General features: G+C 38.8%; 4 protein-coding genes across 4 annotated transcripts; 3 read left to right on the forward strand and 1 right to left on the reverse strand.

Moving 5' to 3' along the window:
• The first annotated feature begins 681 nt into the window (after positions 1 to 681).
• On the forward strand, positions 682 to 3,243 carry LOC111796967 (patellin-3-like). The gene is made up of 4 exons (XM_023679797.1): positions 682 to 2,058; positions 2,141 to 2,265; positions 2,360 to 2,501; positions 2,594 to 3,243. The coding sequence occupies exons 1-4, from the start codon at positions 769 to 771 to the stop codon at positions 2,849 to 2,851; spliced, it is 1,815 nt and encodes a 604-aa protein (XP_023535565.1). The 5' UTR covers positions 682 to 768; the 3' UTR covers positions 2,852 to 3,243.
• A 4,084-nt stretch (positions 3,244 to 7,327) lies between these two features.
• On the forward strand, positions 7,328 to 11,962 carry LOC111797303. Its single transcript, XM_023680282.1, has 3 exons — positions 7,328 to 7,613; positions 8,245 to 8,387; positions 11,663 to 11,962. The coding sequence occupies exons 1-3, from the start codon at positions 7,481 to 7,483 to the stop codon at positions 11,675 to 11,677; spliced, it is 291 nt and encodes a 96-aa protein (XP_023536050.1). The 5' UTR covers positions 7,328 to 7,480; the 3' UTR covers positions 11,678 to 11,962.
• A 556-nt stretch (positions 11,963 to 12,518) lies between these two features.
• LOC111797302 (carboxymethylenebutenolidase homolog) lies at positions 12,519 to 14,391 on the reverse strand. The gene is made up of 2 exons (XM_023680281.1): positions 13,937 to 14,391; positions 12,519 to 13,234 (listed from the first exon to the last, which is right to left on the reverse strand). Exons 1-2 carry the CDS (start codon positions 14,332 to 14,334, stop codon positions 12,739 to 12,741), a joined length of 894 nt encoding a protein of 297 aa, XP_023536049.1. The 5' UTR covers positions 14,335 to 14,391; the 3' UTR covers positions 12,519 to 12,738.
• A 2,208-nt stretch (positions 14,392 to 16,599) lies between these two features.
• On the forward strand, positions 16,600 to 19,535 carry LOC111796677 (mitochondrial import inner membrane translocase subunit PAM16 like 2-like). The gene is made up of 5 exons (XM_023679400.1): positions 16,600 to 16,826; positions 16,925 to 16,979; positions 17,571 to 17,658; positions 18,899 to 19,032; positions 19,124 to 19,535. Exons 2-5 carry the CDS (start codon positions 16,977 to 16,979, stop codon positions 19,247 to 19,249), a joined length of 351 nt encoding a protein of 116 aa, XP_023535168.1. The 5' UTR covers positions 16,600 to 16,826; positions 16,925 to 16,976; the 3' UTR covers positions 19,250 to 19,535.
• The last annotated feature ends 329 nt before the right edge of the window (positions 19,536 to 19,864 follow it).

The following is a 19,864-nucleotide window of genomic DNA, read 5'->3' on the forward strand; positions in this document are numbered from 1 at the left end:
TAAGGAAAAGACTATTGGATGACTTCAAAAGGTAAGAGTAATAATACAAATAAAATTGATTATTTGATTATTTAATTATGATTATTTAATTATTTAATTATTTATTACAAGTCGTGGGACTTATTCCATGAAACCTATTCTTGAATAATAAGCTTTCGTCTCATCATCATGATGTCGGTTTATTTAATGTGTTTGGCGTGTAAATTTTAATTTAAATAAATTATTTATTATTCAAACAATGATTGAAATTTCGTCTCATTTTAAAAAAAAATTAAATAATTTTGACTATTAATCCGTTATTGTAAATAAATATTCATCTCTAACTTGGTAATTCGTGATTTGAGTATTTTAAAAAATAAAAAATTAATAATATATTGAAAAAATTTAGTTTTTGTGATAAACATGTAATTTAATTAAAAAATTAAATAGAAATTAAAATTTAGAAAGGAATTTATGATTGAAGTTGGAGGAATGGAGAATAACGTTGTGAAAAGAAGGGGGAGAGAGAGGGGAAGTGTGGGGCCCACAAACAAAGTGGTTTGACAGCTGGCGAACGGCTCTGACAGTCTGTTCTTTCTTATCACTCCAACGACAAACTACACACGTACCTCTCGCCTGCTTTTTCTTCTTCTTCTAACCCTTCTCGCCAGTTTTCTCTCCTATTAAGCCCCGCTCTCTTCTCTCTGCTCCCTATACTCCGCCCTCTCTCTCTCTCTCTCCGCCCTCTCTCTCTCTCTCTCTCTCTCTCTCTCTCTCCTAGTTTCGTCCATGGCCGAGGAAACTCAGAAGCCTGCTGCTGCCGAAGCGCCGACTTCTACTCAGCCTGTACCGGAGGAGCCAGCTGTTGTGCCGCCTCCTGTTCCTGCGGCTGAGATACAACTACCAGATTCTGCACCTGCTCCGCCTCAGCCGGAGGCTTCTCCTGCGAAGCCGGATTCGGTGGCGGAAGTTGCGGAGGACGAGAAGCCGAAGGCGTCCGAGGAGTTTGAGAAGATCTCTCAGTCGGTTTCTTTCAAGGAGGAGAGCAACGTTGTTGGTGAGCTTCCGGAGTCGCAAAGGAAGGCGCTGGCTGATCTTAAGGTTCTTATTCAGGAGGCTCTCAATAAGCACGAGTTTACAGCTCCTCCGGCGCCGCTGCCGCCTAAGGAAGAGGAGAAGCCGGCCGAGGAGAAGAAGGAAGACACTGAGAAACCTGCTGAGCAGCCTCAAATCGATGAACCTGCAAAGGAACCTGTGATCGAAGAGCCTCCTAAAACAGAGGCGGAACCGGAACCAGTAACAGAGACCGTGACGGTGAAGGTTGAAGAAACAATCACTCCGCATCCTGCGCCGGAGACTTCTCTTGCTCCAGAAGCCGACGAGAAAGCGGCAGAGCCATCGACGGTGGTGGAGAAAGTGGCTGTTATCGACGAGGATGGCGCTAAGACGGTGGAAGCGATCGAGGAATCTGTAGTTGCTGTTTCGACCCCACCGCCGGAGGAATCAGCCCCGTCGAAGGAAGAGGCAGAGGTGGAAGTGGAAGCGGCGGAGGCTGTGCCGCCACCTCCACCAGAGGAGGTGTTCATCTGGGGAATTCCTCTGCTCGGCGATGAACGGAGCGATGTTATCCTGTTGAAATTCCTCCGAGCCAGAGACTTCAAGGTGAAAGATGCTTTCACGATGATCAAGAACACTGTTCGTTGGCGAAAGCAATTCGATATCGAGGCTCTTCTGGACGAGGATTTGGGGAACCAATGGGACAAAGTGGTGTTCTCCCATGGCGTCGACAGGGAAGGCCATCCAGTCTGCTACAACGTGTTTGGTGAATTCGAAAACAAGGATTTATATCAAATCACCTTCTCCGACGACGAAAAGAGCCTCAAATTTCTCCGATGGAGGGTTCAATTTCTGGAGAAGAGTATCAGAAAGCTCGATTTCAGCCCCAATGGCATCTCCACCATTGTTCAAGTCAACGACCTCAAAAACTCGCCTGGACTTACCAAGTGGGAGCTCAGAAACGCTACCAAGCGAGCTCTGCAACTATTCCAAGACAATTATCCTGAATTCGCTGCCAAACAGGTATCATCATCATCTTCAATCAATTACAAAACATATTGAGAAATTGTTTGATCTTATGAAATTGAATTTAATTCCTCTGAAGGTGTTCATCAACGTGCCATGGTGGTACTTGGCCGTGAACAGAATGATCAGCCCCTTTTTCACTCAGAGAACGAAGAGCAAGTTTGTGTTCGCCGGACCATCCAAGACTGCAGAGACTCTATTCAAGTGGGTTTTTGTTTTCTCTTCTTCCTTTTCAATTTTCCGCCATTAATGACCCATTCAAGCTTATTTTCCACTGCAAAAAATGTCTCAATCTCAGATATGTTACTCCTGAACAAGTACCAGTTCAGTACGGTGGATTAAGCAGGGAAGGCGAGCAAGAATTCTCCATTGATGACCCTGTCACTGAGGTTGCCATAAAGGCAGCAACCAAACACACTGTTGAATTCCCAATTTCTGAGGTACGAGGATGACTTGAATTATGTTTCTCTGAGTTTGTTATTGTCTTGTCTGATTTGATGCTAAAAGATGTCCGATCCATCTGTTCTTGTAGCCAAGCCTTCTGGTTTGGGAATTGAGAGTGGTAGGATGGGATGTGAGCTATGGAGCAGAGTTCTTACCCAGTGCTGAAGGCGGCTACACTGTGATTGTTCAAAAGACAGCCAAGCTCGGACCAGCTGATGAACCAGTGATCTCCAACAGCTACAGAGTGGGTGAAGCTGGAAAGATCGTGCTGACCATCGACAATTTAAGCTCAAAAAAGAAGAAGATCCTGTTGTACAGATCAAAGACCAAACCCATCTCTGATTGATCAAAGACCAAAAGATCCGACATAATAAGCAGGGCTCTTTGATTTATGGATGATGTTCTTTTTGTGGTTCCATTTGATGAACATTTTAAAATCTTAATTTCTCCAATTTGGATAGTGTCATAAACAAGATTGGTGGGTGGGAGTTGGATATTTGTTTGGTATGCCGTTTTTTCTTTCCTTGTGTTTCTTGGGACGTTGTGTTCTTTAAGGATGCTGCTAAATTGGCAGTGGGAGCTGTCTGAAATTGTCTGGACGCCGAGGAACAGGACAGAGAGACCGGTTTGTTGGTTCTGTTGTTAGTAGTCTGTAAAATTTGTGTAAATTTGTTTGTATTATTTATTGCTATTATTGTCTTTGCTTCAATTTAAGAAATTTGTTTATTTTTGCATTAACTTTTCTGGCTGTAATGACTTGAGTGACAAGTTTCAAACAACTCCAGGCTGTCTTCCTTTTGATAATGGAGATTTGAAATTTGGGAAAATGACCCTTTTTTTATTATGGAAAAATGGGTCATTTTGTTGTTTTGGGATAATGACTCTATTTTTATTATAGGATAATGACCCAAAATAATTGTGGAAAGAGAAAGAAATGCCCAAACAACCAATCATAATCTAAAAAGGTTTTTCTTTTAATTTTGATAGACTTTTGGGACTTTTTTTATTTATTTTCAATTGATGTTAAAACTTTACCATTATTTGGTGATCATTTATTTATAATTAAGACGTTAAATTTATGTCACTACGAGTGTTGATAGTGCCCCAAACACAGTTCTCCAATTCGGTCTGACATCAATGAAAGATGATTGCAGTATGTCATGTGAGGCCTATCCCATTCGGTTTCTGTATCTTTAAGGAAGACCTCGAAGTGATTGGAGCTCAAGATCTTGCCAAATTGAAGAAACATGCTCTTGGGTATGAATTTGGGTAAGTTTAAAATTCATTTCTACAACCCCTCTCGTCTCAAATTGATGATTCTTTAAGTTTCAGAGGTCTAATTTGGATGATCTTCATGAAGAAGTCGTGGTCTATTGCCCCGCTCAAGGGACGCCTTCACTGTGACTAAGTAAGTACGCTTCAAAGACTCTAAGTTTTAATTGATGTCTAGGGTTTCCAGTTATTGGGTGCATGATTATAGGGTTGCTATTTAAGTTAAGATTTAAGATAACCTTAAGACACGTAGGTAACCCTAAGTATTCTTTTAGGACTAAAATCTTGCCACCTAAGGACTCTAGGTAGATGACCCAGGTCTAGACCCAGAACACTGAAACAAAAACTCAATAAGGACCTAACCCAAGTGAAACCACGCCCCCTAAACACCCCACCATCACGTTTTCTCTAGAGGCATGGCAATCTTTCATGAAGACAAGTACGAAAACACAAGGACAAACTCAAACCAAGGGCAGAATGAGCGGGACCGAGGGACGTTGATAACCTCAACTAAGTCAACACAGGTATTTCTCTAACCTTAACTTCTTCGTTATATGTTCCACCTCGCCATTGCCTTAAGACCCAAGATAAGAAAGTCCCTTCAAAACTTAAGACAAGTAGAAACCTTGAAGATACTAAGCACGCTAACTCAAGACAACGAGCTTTCAGGGACAAAAGTTTTTAATAAGAAGAAAATTTGTAACACCCCATATAAGTCGAGATACCCTAAAGAGGCCTACAGGATCCAAAGGAAGGACTATCGAGTCTAAGAATGCCTTAACAAGATCATGGTTTGTGTTTAAACTTTAATTGTATTATGAAATGGATGAGAAGGAAGAATGAATCCATGTTCCATGTTTGGTGTGCAATCATTTAGGCCACCATTCTTTTGCTTTCATCATTGCTTCATATAATATATATTAAAAAACGTATCAATCTTTTAAAATTTAAAATTTGAAACTTAAAAATGACCCATACGAAGTGGACCTCACGATTATGACATAAAAATGGTTGAATTTATCGGAAGATATGTATAGCATCACTATCAAAAGAGATGACAAAAATAAATAGTAATACTCTTTCTTTGACAGATTACGAGCAACTCCCATCCTTTGAGAAGGCCACTCTTCTCTCTTCCGGCTTGTTGTGACCTGACTACTTTCATGCTTCGAATGAGAAGTTGTGCTTTCGATCTTGTTCTCAGCTCCGGGTTTGGTCCTTTAGGTGAGGCTCTTGACTTTACAGGGTGGTTCCCTTTATGGTTCAAGAATTTGTGGTTGGCTGACTTTTTTTTGTTTGGTTACCGTTCATGCCCAGGTGAAAAGGAAGAGATGCTCTGGGTTTCTTTAGTCTTGAACTCGCTCCCCGCTCGAGAAGGAATGTTGTGCCTGTTTGGTACCGAGCTCTTTGAGGGTCTTTCTTTATCCATTCACGCTAAAAGGTAGCAAGTGGAGTCAGGCACAAAACGATCCTTAGCTACTGAAATAAGCCCTGTTCGATCTCCTGTTGAAGTGGTGACTCACCTGCAACATCAGTTTATATATATCTTATTCGTACCTAGATGCTTTATTTCTAGGTCATAGACTCTCTTAGGCTATCTCCTAAGTCAGCTAGAATCATTTGAACTTAACTTAATCTAAGTGCAAAAATCTTCAAAATTTTCATCTTTAGCATTGTCAAGGCACTCCCCAATTCATTGACTCTCAGAGCTTATTATCTTATAAGAGTTATCTTAAAGTTTTAAGGTATCTTGATTAGGAATTAGTCTGTTTCATCATCAACCTAAGTATCATAGGTGCTCGAGATGCAACCTTGTCATTGTTCCAACTCATGATTCTCATTGTACTGCCATGGACATTGTCGATCGAGAAAACTTTTCCAGGAGGGTTTAGTTGGCGTCTCCCTAATAGATCCCAAATGCTTAAATTCACAAAATCAAGATGATTTCATTCTAAATGATATGGAACTCTCGAGAATTTAATCTAACAGCTTTATTGAAGAATAAGACTTTTAGATCTAAAATATTTAAGAACCTCGAACGATAAGAAATCAAACCAACCGAAAGTAAGATTTGGATTAACTTATTGATTAAATATCTTATGCCAAGAAAACATACCGCCTAAACTACCTAGAATTGTAAAAAAACTTTACCTCTAATCTAAAAGAAAACACAAACATGTTTTTTACCACATTTTTAGAGTCTATTTTACAAAAACAATATACAAGACTTTATATAGCCTCAAAATGAAACTCTTAACGTTCTCTGATGCATTCCAAGAGTTGTAACGTCCATAATTTATGATCATAATTAACGATTATGTAAAATCTTAAAACCTAATTGTTCTTTGGTTAAACGACTGGATTTTGATATGATACTTCATTCCTATCTGTTTCGTGGATTAAGCGGTGGTGGTGCTCTCCCACTGCTTATTGGTGGGTTCGAATATGACACATGAGTTGCTGACTTCATTCAGGTGGAAACTAAGTGGAGGTCCTAACCGACTGATGTTGAAGAATCAGCGGATGAGTTGTGGTTAGGGGTGAAATGCCACTCGAACCCAGAGCTAGCTGGTTCTCCCCGAAATGCGTTGAGGCGCAGCAGTTGACTGGACATCTAGGGGTAAAGCACTGTTTCGGTGCGGGCCGCGAGAGCGGTACCAAATCGAGGCAAACTCTGAATACTAGATATGATCTCAAAATAACAGGGGTCAAGGTCGGCCAGTGAGACGATGGGGGATAAGCTTCATCGTCGAGAGGGAAACAGCCCGGATCACCAGCTAAGGCCCCTAAATGACCGCTCAGTGATANTTGAAAAAGGTAGACCCACAACTCTTCTGCCACATACCTTAAGAACCTGACCATGCACCGAAATAGGATAACCTAACAATAAGGTCAGGTCAGACTTTTCCTTCGTTTCACTCTCCGAAGTGGCGTGGCACAAAGCCCAATAGGAAAAGAAAGGTTTTTGGGTCTGAGGATTTCAGTGTTCGACGCTCCATTCGAACTGATATCCAAAGATTCCCTGTAACTCAGGATGATTTGAAATGATAGTTTATTACAGGTTCTGATGACATGAATAAGATGAGCATACGAATGAGTCGGAACATTGTTCGAGCCAGTCGAGAGTACGAGATTACTGACCGAAGACTGATCAATCGAGATGGGCGGAAGCCTTGCTATCGAAAGAATGCATCCAACCGTGTTCTGTCTCATGGGTCCTCATTCAAACCCAGAGCTAGCTGATTCTCCCCGAAATGAAAAATACCCTAATGAAATGTCATAAATCTGGTTTCAATCACTTGAATCCATTGTTATGAACTTTGATTCTTGTTTAATGGGTATTAATTTGATGATGTGGTATATTTATGTGTGAGAAAATATGATGATTTAAGAAAAGATATTGGATGATGAGAATGAATGTGATAGGGGCAGGCCGAGAAAGGGGTGAGAAGTCCATTTTATAGTGATTCTAATATCAATGGCCCAAATTGAAAGGGGGCCGGGCTGAGCCTGCTGAGCCAAGGAATCGAAGCGAAGCACAACAAGGAATCGAAGGAAACCCTCATAATACGGCCATTTCCACACAGCCAGAGGAATTGCAGGAAAACTAGACAAGGAAGAAGAAGAAGAAGAAGAAGAAGAACAGTGGGAGGATAGCAATCAACCTTATCGCTTCACAGCGTCCGACGGTTCCTTTCTGGATATGGCTGAGAACAAAGAGGTCGTGCCTCCACCGCATGATTTGAATGCGAAGTGGGACGCTTGTCTTGATTTGACGCTGCGCCGATTCGTTTACTCTTCCTTGGCTGGTGCATTTGGCGGCCTCCTTTTCTTCAGTAATAATAATTCCTCCTCTCCCTTTTTCTCTGTTCTTATTTCCATCTTATTATGTTTTTCTAATCTTCATCTGGCGGATGGGAAACATTGGAGTTTTAATTCATTTGAAGTAATTTTCTCTGGCCGTTCTTTACTAAAAACTGGAATTGCATGTCATTTCATTGGATCAACCATATGTTAAGATTTTTCCGTCATCGATTTGGACTGTCTGATATCTGCAAATGAAAGAGATGTAACGATTTTATTCTGCGACGAATCTGTAGACTTGAGAAATTGGGGTTCGCGTGAAATGGGTAATCACAAATGTCTTGAACTGTTGTCTTTCTACACTACTCGTGTAACCATTTCTCAGTATTGGGAACATATAGCATGGATGCTAGAGAAATATCGGAGTGTACTTTCAGTTTGTATCATTTATAAGGGTCATTGCATCCTAGAATATCAGGATTTCCTAGATTCGTGTAAAACAAACTCGTGAATTTGAAGCCACTTCATGGACATCCAAGATTTTTGCAAAATAAATGGCCTCTCGAGATGTTGATATACCGATGTTTTATCATTTTTCTGGAACTTCAGTTGTATGATTTTAACAAACTTACTAATGAGCACTGTATCTTGATTAACAACTAGGGAGTCCGGTGACTCGTTGGGCATCTATTGCTTTTGGTGCTGGATTGGGCATTGGATCAGCGTACACAGATTGTAATTCTTTATTTGAAGGTTCCACCGCGAAATTCGCATCTCCAAAAATCACAGGGCCTCAGCCTTCACAGGTGAAATTTTACATTTTCTTTCATTATAAAATTATCACCTTGAATTTTTCTGTTTAATATGATATTGTTCGATCACCTTTAGATTCTGAACTAAATTTTCAGGAGAGATTTTCTCTGAGGTGTTCATATTCATTTCTTTTTTGTTGATATAGACCATCTTAAGGACAATGAATTAATTTATTGTGTTGTATAGGCTAGAAGTATTAACCTTGTTTTATTATAAATGATCAAAATCAAGACAGTAGATCATACTTATTAGGAGTTGTGTGGCCTTGAAATTAGTATTTTGTAAGATGATGTTCGTTAAAAAAAGATAACAAAATTTTATATTCGTTAAGTGCCCGCATTTGTCAATAACGAAGGCGCTGCAAGACACTACTGGGTGAGTGACTTCTTGAAGATGCTTACTTAGGCACCATAAGAAGCACGTTGACCTTAGCTTGCCACGCCTCACCTTAGGTGTGCACTTGGGGTCGCCTCAACAACACTGGTTGTAGGGAACTTTGCCCTAATGAATCATTTGGAAGGGTTTTCTTGTTGTTTCTTCTTTTGTTGTTTGGTGGTCCCCTTCTTAGTCTAGCGCACCAATCTTCTCCTTTATTTGGAAGGTTATATTCCCTTCAAGTTTTTTATGGCAGATTCTTCATGATAGAGTTGATACTTTGGATCGTATAGTGTTGTTAATGCGACCTAGACGCTCGCCTATGGCAAGAGGTGAGGTCAACAGTTGGGGAGAGTGAATTCAATCAGGTGTTTGCCCCACTTTGCCTTTGGTTGCTTGGCGTCGCCTTTCCCATGGTCGAAGGCATGTGCTTGATTCAATTAACTCCATTTCTTTTTTTTTTTCAAGCAAATGTTGTCCTAAGGTCAGCATTTGCAATTCTATTATACTAGGAATAAATATTTCGGCTGTTGGGTAGAGGTTGGAGAAACTGTCAAATTTAGTTGCATAGCAAGAAATCCTCCCGTCATTTATTACAAGGGATGCCTTTGGGGGGTAATTTCTCTTCTAAAATCTCTTAGGTTTCCATTATTGAAAATTTGGAGAGGAAACTGGATTAATGGAAGAATGCATGCTTATATCTTCCAGGGAGGTAAACTATTAATGGAAACTTATTGCCCATCTCTTTTGAGCACCCCTGTGAAGTTAGAAAAATCCTTGGAGAAAAGATTGGTACAAAAGGAGATTTGGTAGTGGAGCTAATTTCATCCATTGTCCAAGGAGATTTGGTAATTTCAAAAGGAGAGCTGTTAGGAGAATTTTCAACCAGATCTTTCTTCTACATCATTTCCTAGTAACTAAGATTCTATACTCAACTCATATATTGGAGGTTCAAAATTTCTATAGATGCCAACTTTTTTGGTCAACTTTTTTGTTCGACAGTGTTTGACATGCAAAAAAAAAAAAAAGGTTTCCTATTTTATTTTTATTTCTTTTAAATTTGGACATGTCAATGACGTGTTCGAATACTTAGGGGTCATGCTGACACATCAACCTAAAAACATTGACAGATAATTGCATTAGAAAAAGACATTTAACCCTGCTCCTTACTGCATGCCCAGGATGGAGAGACAATTGGTAGTATGCAGCAACACTAATATTTGTTAGATAACCTTTCACATCTAGGTTTTAGTCGAGAATTGTAAATTTTTCATGAATTTGTTTTTTACAGTGTTTGTGTCAGACTTGTCGTGTACCTTCAAAACAAAAAAAAAAATGGACATGTGGCTGACACGCCATATTAACATTTAAATGTTTCATAAAAAAACCCAAGCCTTTCAAGCAGTCAGTAACAGTGTTAGTGAGAGGGGATCGGCCACAAAACAGCGGTGTTGGTCAAAGTGGCAGCAATGTTGATTGGGGGTAGGAGTTTTGGGTTTTAGTGGGCTCATATGATTTGTTGGGATTTTTGTACCATTTAGATGAAGTATTTTGGATTTGATGTTTTAATATTAACTAAAAAACGTAAAAGAAAACAACATATCCTAACGTGTCCATGTCCTACATTTTCTGAAATTTGTGTCGCCGTGTTCATGTTGTCTGTGTCTGTGCTTCCTAGCTACATGCCCATTGCCTAACCCATTACTTATTATGATCCGCCATAAAATATAACCCAACATTAAAAACTCATTTGAAAGAATGGGGTAGATCCAAGGTACTAATTGATATAAGCACATTTAAAATTTTCATGTTATATTTATGTAGCTTATCTATTTTGAAGTAACAAATCTGCTGGTATGTCCACACATTTTCTTAATAAAAAAAACACATCTCCAATCTGTCCGTGGCCTACATTTTTCAGAAATGGACATGTTGTCATGTTTGTATCTGTGTCATATCCGTGTCCCATGTCCGTTCTTCTTAGGTCTTATTATATTGTTTAGTTGTCTAAAAAAATACATCCGATGTTTATCTTTACCCTTGTTTATGCAGCCTTTGTGAAAAAACATGGTAAAACTGATACACTTCTTTTATTTGCTAGTTCATCAAGAAGTTTTGGTACTACTTTTTCAGTGGATTTGATCTTTTCTTGGTGTCTTCATAACAAAATAACATTTTTTTTAGCAGTACTGATCACTCGCACTATACGTGGTGATAGGAGTCCAAAAATGTCCTTGTTAGGTGTTAGTAGGGTAATATTGAGAATATTATTAGGATATTGCCAAGACATATTTATACTCGAGTTTTTAAGAGTTGAGGGTTATAAATAGGAGTTCAGGGGTTGGAAGGGAAGCGGGGTTTTGGGCTAGTGTTGTGTGTGAGAGAGAGCCCTCTCAAAAGGCCATATTAGCCAATCTCTTTTCTTTTTTAATATGTTATAGTTATAATTTTAGCCTTATTTCTTATGAACATGTCTAAAACACTGAAATTGAGTGTTCAACCTTTTTAGTTTTGGACGCAGAGATACTTTCTGGACATGTTTAACGAAAGAAACTTGTTGAAGGAAGAAACAAACCCAAACCCAGCTGACTTAATTAGAATTGTAATGATCAAAGAAAAAGAACCACCAACTATGAAAGAAAAGTTGAAACATCAAGTTGCTTGTCGTGGCTATGCACCAGATAATCACCACATTTTATGAACTATGCTTTGCAGGAATATGCAAGTCTTTTAGCTGATACCTTTGTTTTGTTTGTTTTAACATGTAGTTTGGTTGCTTTCCATGAGCAAATTAATCTCCGTATGGTTTTGCCTTGCATGTATTTCATATCTTTGTTATGAAAGGATAAATCATTTACCGTTTTCTGAAGTTCCGACACTTGGTTTTCTCCAGGAGGGGCAAGATTAATTACAACTGATGGAGAAGAAAGCTGTGTTGAGGTTGAATGGATGTGAAACCGTAATTTTACGTGAGATTGTTTAAACTTCTGTTTCTCATGTTTGGATTTCATTGTGTAGTACAAACGTTTTTGGTTGTAGACATTATATTTCATCTCCATGCACGCTACAGATTTTCCTGTTGCTAATATCGAGTTACGTAAGCAGGAGAGGAAAAAAGGAAATCAATAAGTACTCTTCTTGCAACCCTCATGTTGTTTATTAACTAATGCTTTGACAACCGTCTTTTCTATCATACTCTTGGCAGTTTGATCCGTTTGATCCATTTGATCCCATAGGAAGTATAAATATTGGACCATTTACACCAAGATATAGCTGGGTAAACAATATTGTCGAAAAGTTTTATGTAGCTCTGTGTCCTTTTTGCAAATATTCTCTTATTTCTTTCTTTCCACAGATTCTAAAAGTAAGTCATGGTGGGATTTTTCCTAGTAGGGCTTTTGCATTCTTGAAATGGTGGTACGTTAAAACCATATCTAAAAGTCTTTACCTACCTAGGAAATGCCTCCCTAGGAAATGTGAGATTTCATTCGAATATATTGAGAATTGTTCTCTAGAGATTTTAAGCGTAGCTTTGAGATTCGTTTTCTTTCTTGCATAATGGACACCAATTTGGAGAAAGAGTGATGTAAGATATTCTTTTTTTAAGATTTTCACTTGTGCTAATGGCTTTATGTGCTATTTCCTAAAGGAAGAACTTCACTTCTTTAGGTTGATGTCCTTTCTCTACCGTCTTTGCTAGCGTGAGATTTATTGCTTCTATTTTTTCTTTCATGTCCATCAAAGATTTTGTAGAAAAGACCTCATCAGCGGTAGGGAACCAAGTCAGTCCCTAAACCGTTTGTCTGATATTGATATTAAAATCTGAGCAAAGCCATTTTTAGCCTGAAAAATACGTACCTAGGATTAGCTACACCATTGCTGAAATGCATGAAAGTGAGCCATCCCCTACTTAGGCATTTTGGAACCAAATAGCACCAGGTTAGCTACTTCATTCATTACCCTAAGTACCTATGCACATGGCTCAATATTAGTTGCAACCAATCCATCATGCAGCCAATTTCTTAGCATAAGAAAAGCCTGCTCAGCATCTTCATCTTCTTCTGGAGATCCAGGTTTGTGAACAAAGCCATGGCCTCTTCCCCCAAATATCACTAACTTAGAACCGTCTCCCATCCCTTTCTCCAAATCCTTCATGACACTCACTGGACAAAGTGTGTCATTGTCCCCTGAGATGAGCAATACAGGAACCTCGACTTTGGTAGCCAGAGATGGATCTACCTCAGTACCATATAAGGAGGCGCCAATGGAAAAATAGGAACCCTGGTCTCGAGCTAGAACGTCGATTACCCGGCCTCCCCCGTACCCAAACCCCACGATCCCAAGCTTCCTCGAGATCCCTGCTGCTGAAAACTCGTCAACCAACCATTTTGTTGCTGCTCCTATGTCTTCCACAATCTTTTGTTCCTCACTTGAATCTCCATGAAATATATTTGGAAGCAAGACACTGTAGTTCAAGTTGAGTAAACATTAGAAGCTTGATTAAGAGGAAAGAATTGTTGGCTAATTTAGGGAATGATCCTGAGTTTATAAGTAAGGAATACATCTCCATTGGGGAGATGAGTTCTTTTAGGGAAGTCCAAAGCAAAGCCACGAGTGCTTAGACTTGTTGGATGAAATTTAGGGAAGCCCAAAGCAAAGCCATGAGAGCCAAGACTTGTTGGATGAAAGTCCCACATCGGCTAATTTAGGGAATGATCATGGGTTTATAATCAAATAATACTATCTCTATTGGGATGATGAGGCCTTTTGGGAAACCCAAAGCAAAGCCATGAGAGTTTATGTTCAAAATGGACAATATCATACCATTGTGAATAGTCGTGTTCATCTAACATAGTATGTCATGCCCTAAACTTAGTGATGTCAATAGAATCCTCAAATGTCGAACAAAAGTATTGTGAGCCTCGAAGGCATAGAAAAAATGATCAAGACTCCTAAAGAAAAGGAGTCGAGTCTTGAATAAGGAGAGGTGTTGAAAGCAAAGCCATGAGAGGTTATGCTCAAAGTGGACAATATCATACCATTGTGGAGAGTCGTGTTCATCTAACAATGCTCACAATGGACAATATCATACCATTGTGGAGATTCGTGATTCCTAAGAAAATATGGATCGTAATGAAAAAGCTGGAGATAAAGTTAGACAGCATACTTGAAGCCATTGCAAGCGAGACGATAGGCGAAGTCTCGAATAGAAGAGTCTTGAAAGGCAAAGAGATCCGTCAAGAGCAGAATAGCTGTTCCATTATTGTTCTTGACTGCCTTGAAGAGATATGCAGTGATTGAATGGTGAGCTTCTTCTCCAATGGAAAGCTCCATTCCATTCACAAGCTCACAAGCCTCCTCCTCGTCTATCTCATCCTTCACTCCCTCTGCGCTGTAACACAGCTTGCCTCCCTTTTTCTCTCGTTTGCCCTTCAATTGCCCAATATTATTGCTAATCGGAAAAGCAAATCGGAAGGAAGGTTGAAATGGGATCCCCATTCGTCGGCCACTTCTCCCGGTCGGTGGGGCGGAAATCCACTGAGCTCCGGCGGTGGCCGATCCCATTCTCTCTCTCTCTCTCTCTCTCTCTCTCTCTCTCTCTCTCTAGCCAAGAGAAGATTTGCAGTGCAAAACAAATATCTTTCATTTTGGCCCCTACAAAGTACAAATATCCCATTGGGACCCAAAACCCACAAACACAGCCTATTAGTTTGGATGTAAATCCACCAATTTCTTATCTTCATGCTTATCTTCTTCCCTCCTCCAATAAGGCCCAAGTCTATACTATTAATATCCTGTCCAAATAGTATATTATTCAACAAAATCCGAACTTCCACGATAACACATTCAACCGGGTTAAAACTGTTCTACTTCCACAATAAGACATCCAACCTCGTTAAAACGGTTCTACTTCCACGATAAGACATCCAACTTGGTTAAAACGGTTCTACTTCCACTCATGTTCTAACATATTAAAGAATCGGTTAAGGTCGCAGAACTCATATATTCAACCTAGATTATAGAACATAAAGAACAAAAAAGAGAAAACGCAATGAGAAATATATGGAATTCCGTACTCGATCTCATAGATACATGTAGAATTCTGTGGAAAGCCGTATTCGATGAAAGTCGTATGTATGGCATGGAGGGAGATCTTTCTTATCTTTCGAGATCCACCCTACAATATGGGGTCAAAAAGTCAAAATAAATGATTTTAGCCCTTATAAAAAAGAAAATTGATTCTTGAACCCCTTTCATGCTCATGTCACGGCGTGGTACTACAGAAGAAAAAATTGCAAAATTTAATCCAATTTATTGTAATCGATTAGTCGGTAACACCAAAATGGTAAACTCTATGTCGACTAGGGGTTTATATTAATGATTTCAATTAGAGAGAATCCATCTTAAAAACTACGTAGGAGAATATGTAAGAATTCGTCTTAAAATCGGTAACGACACTATTTTTTTTTATTAAAAATAGGATCGCTACTCCATGTATGACGAGACTAATGTGTGCAGAAAACATGCATTTAAATTTTTTCATAAAGACTTAATATTCAAAATAAATATTTTAAACCAACATAGTCTTAACTAGCAAATCGGAAAGTAAATATCATAATTTAAATAAAATAAACAAAGCTCTAATCTACTAGAAGGACTACTAAATATACATAAATATGACTACCCTCTCACTCCATGACCTTCATTGTGATACCGTCGTTAATACACGAGTGCCTTATCTTTATCTTAGAAATAAGAGTGGCATGTGGTTTGAGTATGTTAAGAAATATTAAGTAAGTAGTTTCACTGTTGGGGACGAGAAATGTAAATACATGCAAAATGATGAGACCTATATTTATAAAAATATCACGGGAGGGCCTTCGACAGCTTTCCAGTCTAGGCAGGGTTGAATGTATAGTACTTTACTACACACGGCCGACGCATACGCATATGGGCCCACCAGGTGGGTTCATGTACCCCTGGACCTAGCTTGTCAGGCTAGCATTTGCTAACAGGTTGTAGGACACCACAGAGGAGAAAGGGCCCACATAACATAATGGTGAACATAAATGTTGTAAAATACGCATCCGTACTAATCATAATAGAGAAGTATCCTATTGACACACATGAATGCATGAGGTCCCCATATCTTAAAATCATGGCATAAATTTATGATGCAAGTTGAACCCCCGTTCATTTATAACATAATGAGTATATGAATCATGCATACATAATTCCTGTCACACCTTTCGTACATAACATAGCTTACATGACATGATGTATGGAGATTTATGCATCATAGATTATCAACATCATAACATAATTCTACAACATGGCATGGTCACATCATAGCATGACTTATAAAAATAGCATTACACAACATAGCATAACATAACATAACCATCATAATTATGACACGTGCAGGAGCCACAAGGCATGCATTATCATACATCCTATAATTCATCCAACCAAACCAACATTATAGTCACTTACTTTATTGGCTTAAGACACGGTTACTAAATATCCTTAGAGCTAGCCCAAATCTACTCCGATCTGATTTAACATATATAGGTCCACGGCATCAAGTTAAAAAACATTATCGAGCTTAACTCACTTAAAGGTACTAATGATTCAATTTTCAGCTAAAAAAATAATTTAAATTGAGCAAATGGGTCATCCCAACCTAATGTTTCTGAAAACTAAAATAACGGCGATAATGTTTTTTTCTAGGTTTTTTTTACAATAACTAACCAATATAAAATAATGGATTTGTAAATATTTAAGTAAATTAGTATTTCTTTTATATAAAATCAATACATTCATCATAACTTTCCCCGCAAGCAGAGGGCGCCCTTCCCTTTCTTCTCCCTTTCTCTTTGCCGTCTCCAATTTCTCTTTGCCGCCGCCGCCGCCCCTCCCTCTCTTCACTCCCTATTGTTCAACGATTTGCCGCATCCGCGCCACCCTATCCATATCAACCTCCTCCCCTCACACCCGGACGCTAGTAGGGTGAACGTTGGGTCGGTTTCCAGTTTTGGCAGCCTCCATATCACAAGGCAAGTCTGTATGATATTTTTGTTTCTAATCCAAATATTTTATTTGAGCCTTCAAACCCTAAATAAAACCATCCGCCACTTTCTAATTGATTTTGCAGTTCTAGCGGCGTTAACGATTTCGGACCCGTTATCGAGGCCAGCCAATTAATCATGGTATCTCTCTACTTTCTTTCACTTCTCCTCTCATTTGATGGTGGATCGATTTCTAAGATAATGAGAAAATGATATTGAATCAGGAGCGGATGTATAAACATAATTTATTTTGTTAGTTTTATCTGAAATATTATGTATCCGTCTCCTCCGTTTAGTAATTTGTTTCCAGATTGATTATGGATTATGGGTTTAATTCGAAGTTTCATTTCGTTCCCAAATTTTCTCTGGCCGAAGTTTCGTCTAGGGGAATATTATGTATCCGTCTCCTTCATATTTATTCTGAACATATTGGGTTCTTGATGCTTGTTTCTTGCCCTCTGCGCTTTTTAAAGCCATTTGAAATCAAGCATATTCGAAGTGTGTTTGTATATCTTGTGTCATGTCATCTCTCTCTTGAGTGTACATTGATCTTTTTACCAATCAAATCAGTGCTATTCTAATTAGAACTCATGTATTTACTCCTGCTTTGTCGATAACTTCAATTTTGACAGAGGAGAGGAGTAGATATTGTATTGCATAATTTTAAAATCGTCTTATTCAGTTTGACAACTTCCTATAAGAGAGCCTCTTTGCTTGTATGTATTTGGACAGGCTGCAAAAATTCTTGCCAATTTAATTGTGATGGGCTCTGGGATACTTGCTAGGGCCTTTGTTCAAGCCTACCGTCAAGCCCTTACGAGTAAGTACACTCTTTTTATTCCACCCCTGGGTTTTTATCTCTATTGGAAGTTGGCCAATTTGTCCTCAATATTATGGTTATTGGTGTAAATTTTTTTGGATGGCTTGATTGAAACTTTACATGTAGAACAAAAGAAACTTGCACCTTGTCTTTGAACTATTAGAAGCTTTAATGTAAATGGGGTAAGTTTTGGGACAAGCATTTTGTCAATGAGAACAAAGCTCTGAGTGCACATAGGTTAATTTTGCTTCAGGTGATATTGGCATAGACATCATTTTTTTTTAAATGTGCTTGGGGGATGTTAACATCCTGAAGTTCTATCTTTTATTACATCCTTCATCGTCTTTGAAAGCGAGAATAATGCCTTCTTAGATTTTCTATAATTGGTCAAGAGAATTTGTTATTTTTTAGCCTGTGATATGTTCAAGGGTTGAGTGTTAAAGGCTTGGATTATAGCATCCTATAGTTCCATTGTAATAGCCCAAACCCACAGATATTGTCTTCTTTATAGGCTTTTCCTTTCGATCTTCCCCCAAGGTTTTTAAAACTTTAAAACACCTCTGCTGAAGAGGTTTCTACACCTTTATAAAGAACGTTTTAATCTCCTTCCTAACCAATGTGGGATCTTACAATCCACCCTCTTTTGGGGTCTAGCGAACACTGACACTCTTTCCTTTCTCCAATCGATGTGGTACCCCTCCAATCCACCCCCTCCGGGGCCCAGTGTCCTTGTTGGCACACTGCCTCATGTCTACCCCCATTAGGGCTCAGCCTCCTCGCTGGCACATCGCCCGATGTTTGGCTCTGATACCATTTGTAAGTGCCCAAGTATTGTCCTCTTTGGGCTTTCTCTTTCGGGCTTCTCCTCAAGGTTTTTAAAACGTGTATGCTAGGGAGAGGTTTTCACACCCTTACAAAGAATGTTTCGTTCTCCTCTCTAACCAACATGGGATCTTACATCCATCCTTTACCTTTATGGTCAAGCTTGAAAGACTAAATATTATCTTCCTCGATCTTTTGAAAAAATGTTTTTATTTCTCGAGCATGTGGTGTGAGAAGTGATTTACGGACCACAATTTGGTTAGAGATGTTTGGGTGTAGTTGTGTTGTAATCTATTGAACATGTACTTGGATAAATGTAGTTGTTTATACAAAGTTTGTACTTTTTAATGAGGGAGAGTTTGATATTGTAGTTGAAGATGATTATGCTGAATAACAAATCTTTTTTCGTGCGGTGTAGATGCTTCAAAGTCCGGTGTTGCTCAAGAAACAATTCAAAACACCGTTCGCAGAGCAAGCAAAGTGATGACAGAGCAAGAAGCCAGGCAGATTCTTGGCGTCTCCCCGGAAACGCCTTGGGAGGAAATTGTGAAGGTCAATATCTATTGCTTTTCACTAAAATAAGTTCCTTACCTTGTATATATTATTATGAATAGGTCTTTGACAGTGCTTGTTATGTTTTCAGAAATATGACGCTTTGTTCGAAAAGAATGCTCAGACTGGAAGCTTTTATCTTCAGTCAAAAGTTCACAGAGCCAAGGAACGATTAGAAACTCTGTATCAGAGCAAAGGTGAGGATGCCCCTAGCTGAGGAATGTGTTGTGTTTTGCCCATTTAGTGTTCTTGTATAATTCTTAATTTTGTGATGGCCGGCAGCATGGCATGATTGGTGAAATTGATGTATAATCGTTTCTTCCTCTTGTGGGAAAAAGTGACGTTTAAAATAGTATTTTAGATGAGGATGCCTTGAGAGCACCTAAATTTAATTTGTTTACTTCTAATAATTTGTAAACAATTATTTGTTACGCACACGCCTGAAGTAGACCACGGTCATTGTTCGATGAAATATTGCTAATACGAGGCTCGAGTTAGAACCCTAGACTTAGAACGATTAATTCAAAAGCCTTCCTCTCATATTATTGATTTAGGATTTTAGTTCAATCTTGGAGCTTATCATGTCATTTTCTTTTTCTAATTAATTCTCACTAAAAAAAAAAAAAAAAAAAGNAGGAACTGAGGCCATGTTTAAATGAGAGTGATCATGATATTATGATCATTAGAAATTTTAGCATGCTTAGTTTAGAGTAATTTTATATTCGATGACATCTTGAAATTTGTTTTAGAATAAATGTGAGCGGTTTGTAAGATATCTTCTCCAAATCAATACATGTGAGCGGTTTGTAAGATATCTTCTCCAAATCAATAC

Source organism: Cucurbita pepo, chromosome LG06 (genome assembly GCF_002806865.2).
Source record: "Cucurbita pepo subsp. pepo cultivar mu-cu-16 chromosome LG06, ASM280686v2, whole genome shotgun sequence".
NCBI classification, from domain to species: domain Eukaryota; kingdom Viridiplantae; phylum Streptophyta; class Magnoliopsida; order Cucurbitales; family Cucurbitaceae; genus Cucurbita; species Cucurbita pepo.

Coding starts and splice junctions, on each gene's coding strand:
- LOC111796677 (XM_023679400.1), top strand. Junction 17,659..18,898: donor CTACCGTCAAGCCCTTACGA/GTAAGTACACTC, acceptor CGTGCGGTGTAG/ATGCTTCAAAGTCCGGTGTT. Junction 19,033..19,123: donor CTTGGGAGGAAATTGTGAAG/GTCAATATCTAT, acceptor TTATGTTTTCAG/AAATATGACGCTTTGTTCGA.
- LOC111797302 (XM_023680281.1), bottom strand. CDS start 14,334: ATGGGATCGGCCACCGCCGGAGCTCAGTGGATTTCCGCCCCACCGACC. Junction 13,235..13,936: donor CTCGCTTGCAATGGCTTCAA/GTATGCTGTCTA, acceptor CTTGAACTACAG/TGTCTTGCTTCCAAATATAT.
- LOC111797303 (XM_023680282.1), top strand. CDS start 7,481: ATGGCTGAGAACAAAGAGGTCGTGCCTCCACCGCATGATTTGAATGCG. Junction 7,614..8,244: donor TGGCGGCCTCCTTTTCTTCA/GTAATAATAATT, acceptor ATTAACAACTAG/GGAGTCCGGTGACTCGTTGG.
- LOC111796967 (XM_023679797.1), top strand. CDS start 769: ATGGCCGAGGAAACTCAGAAGCCTGCTGCTGCCGAAGCGCCGACTTCT. Junction 2,059..2,140: donor CTGAATTCGCTGCCAAACAG/GTATCATCATCA, acceptor ATTCCTCTGAAG/GTGTTCATCAACGTGCCATG. Junction 2,502..2,593: donor TTGAATTCCCAATTTCTGAG/GTACGAGGATGA, acceptor CTGTTCTTGTAG/CCAAGCCTTCTGGTTTGGGA.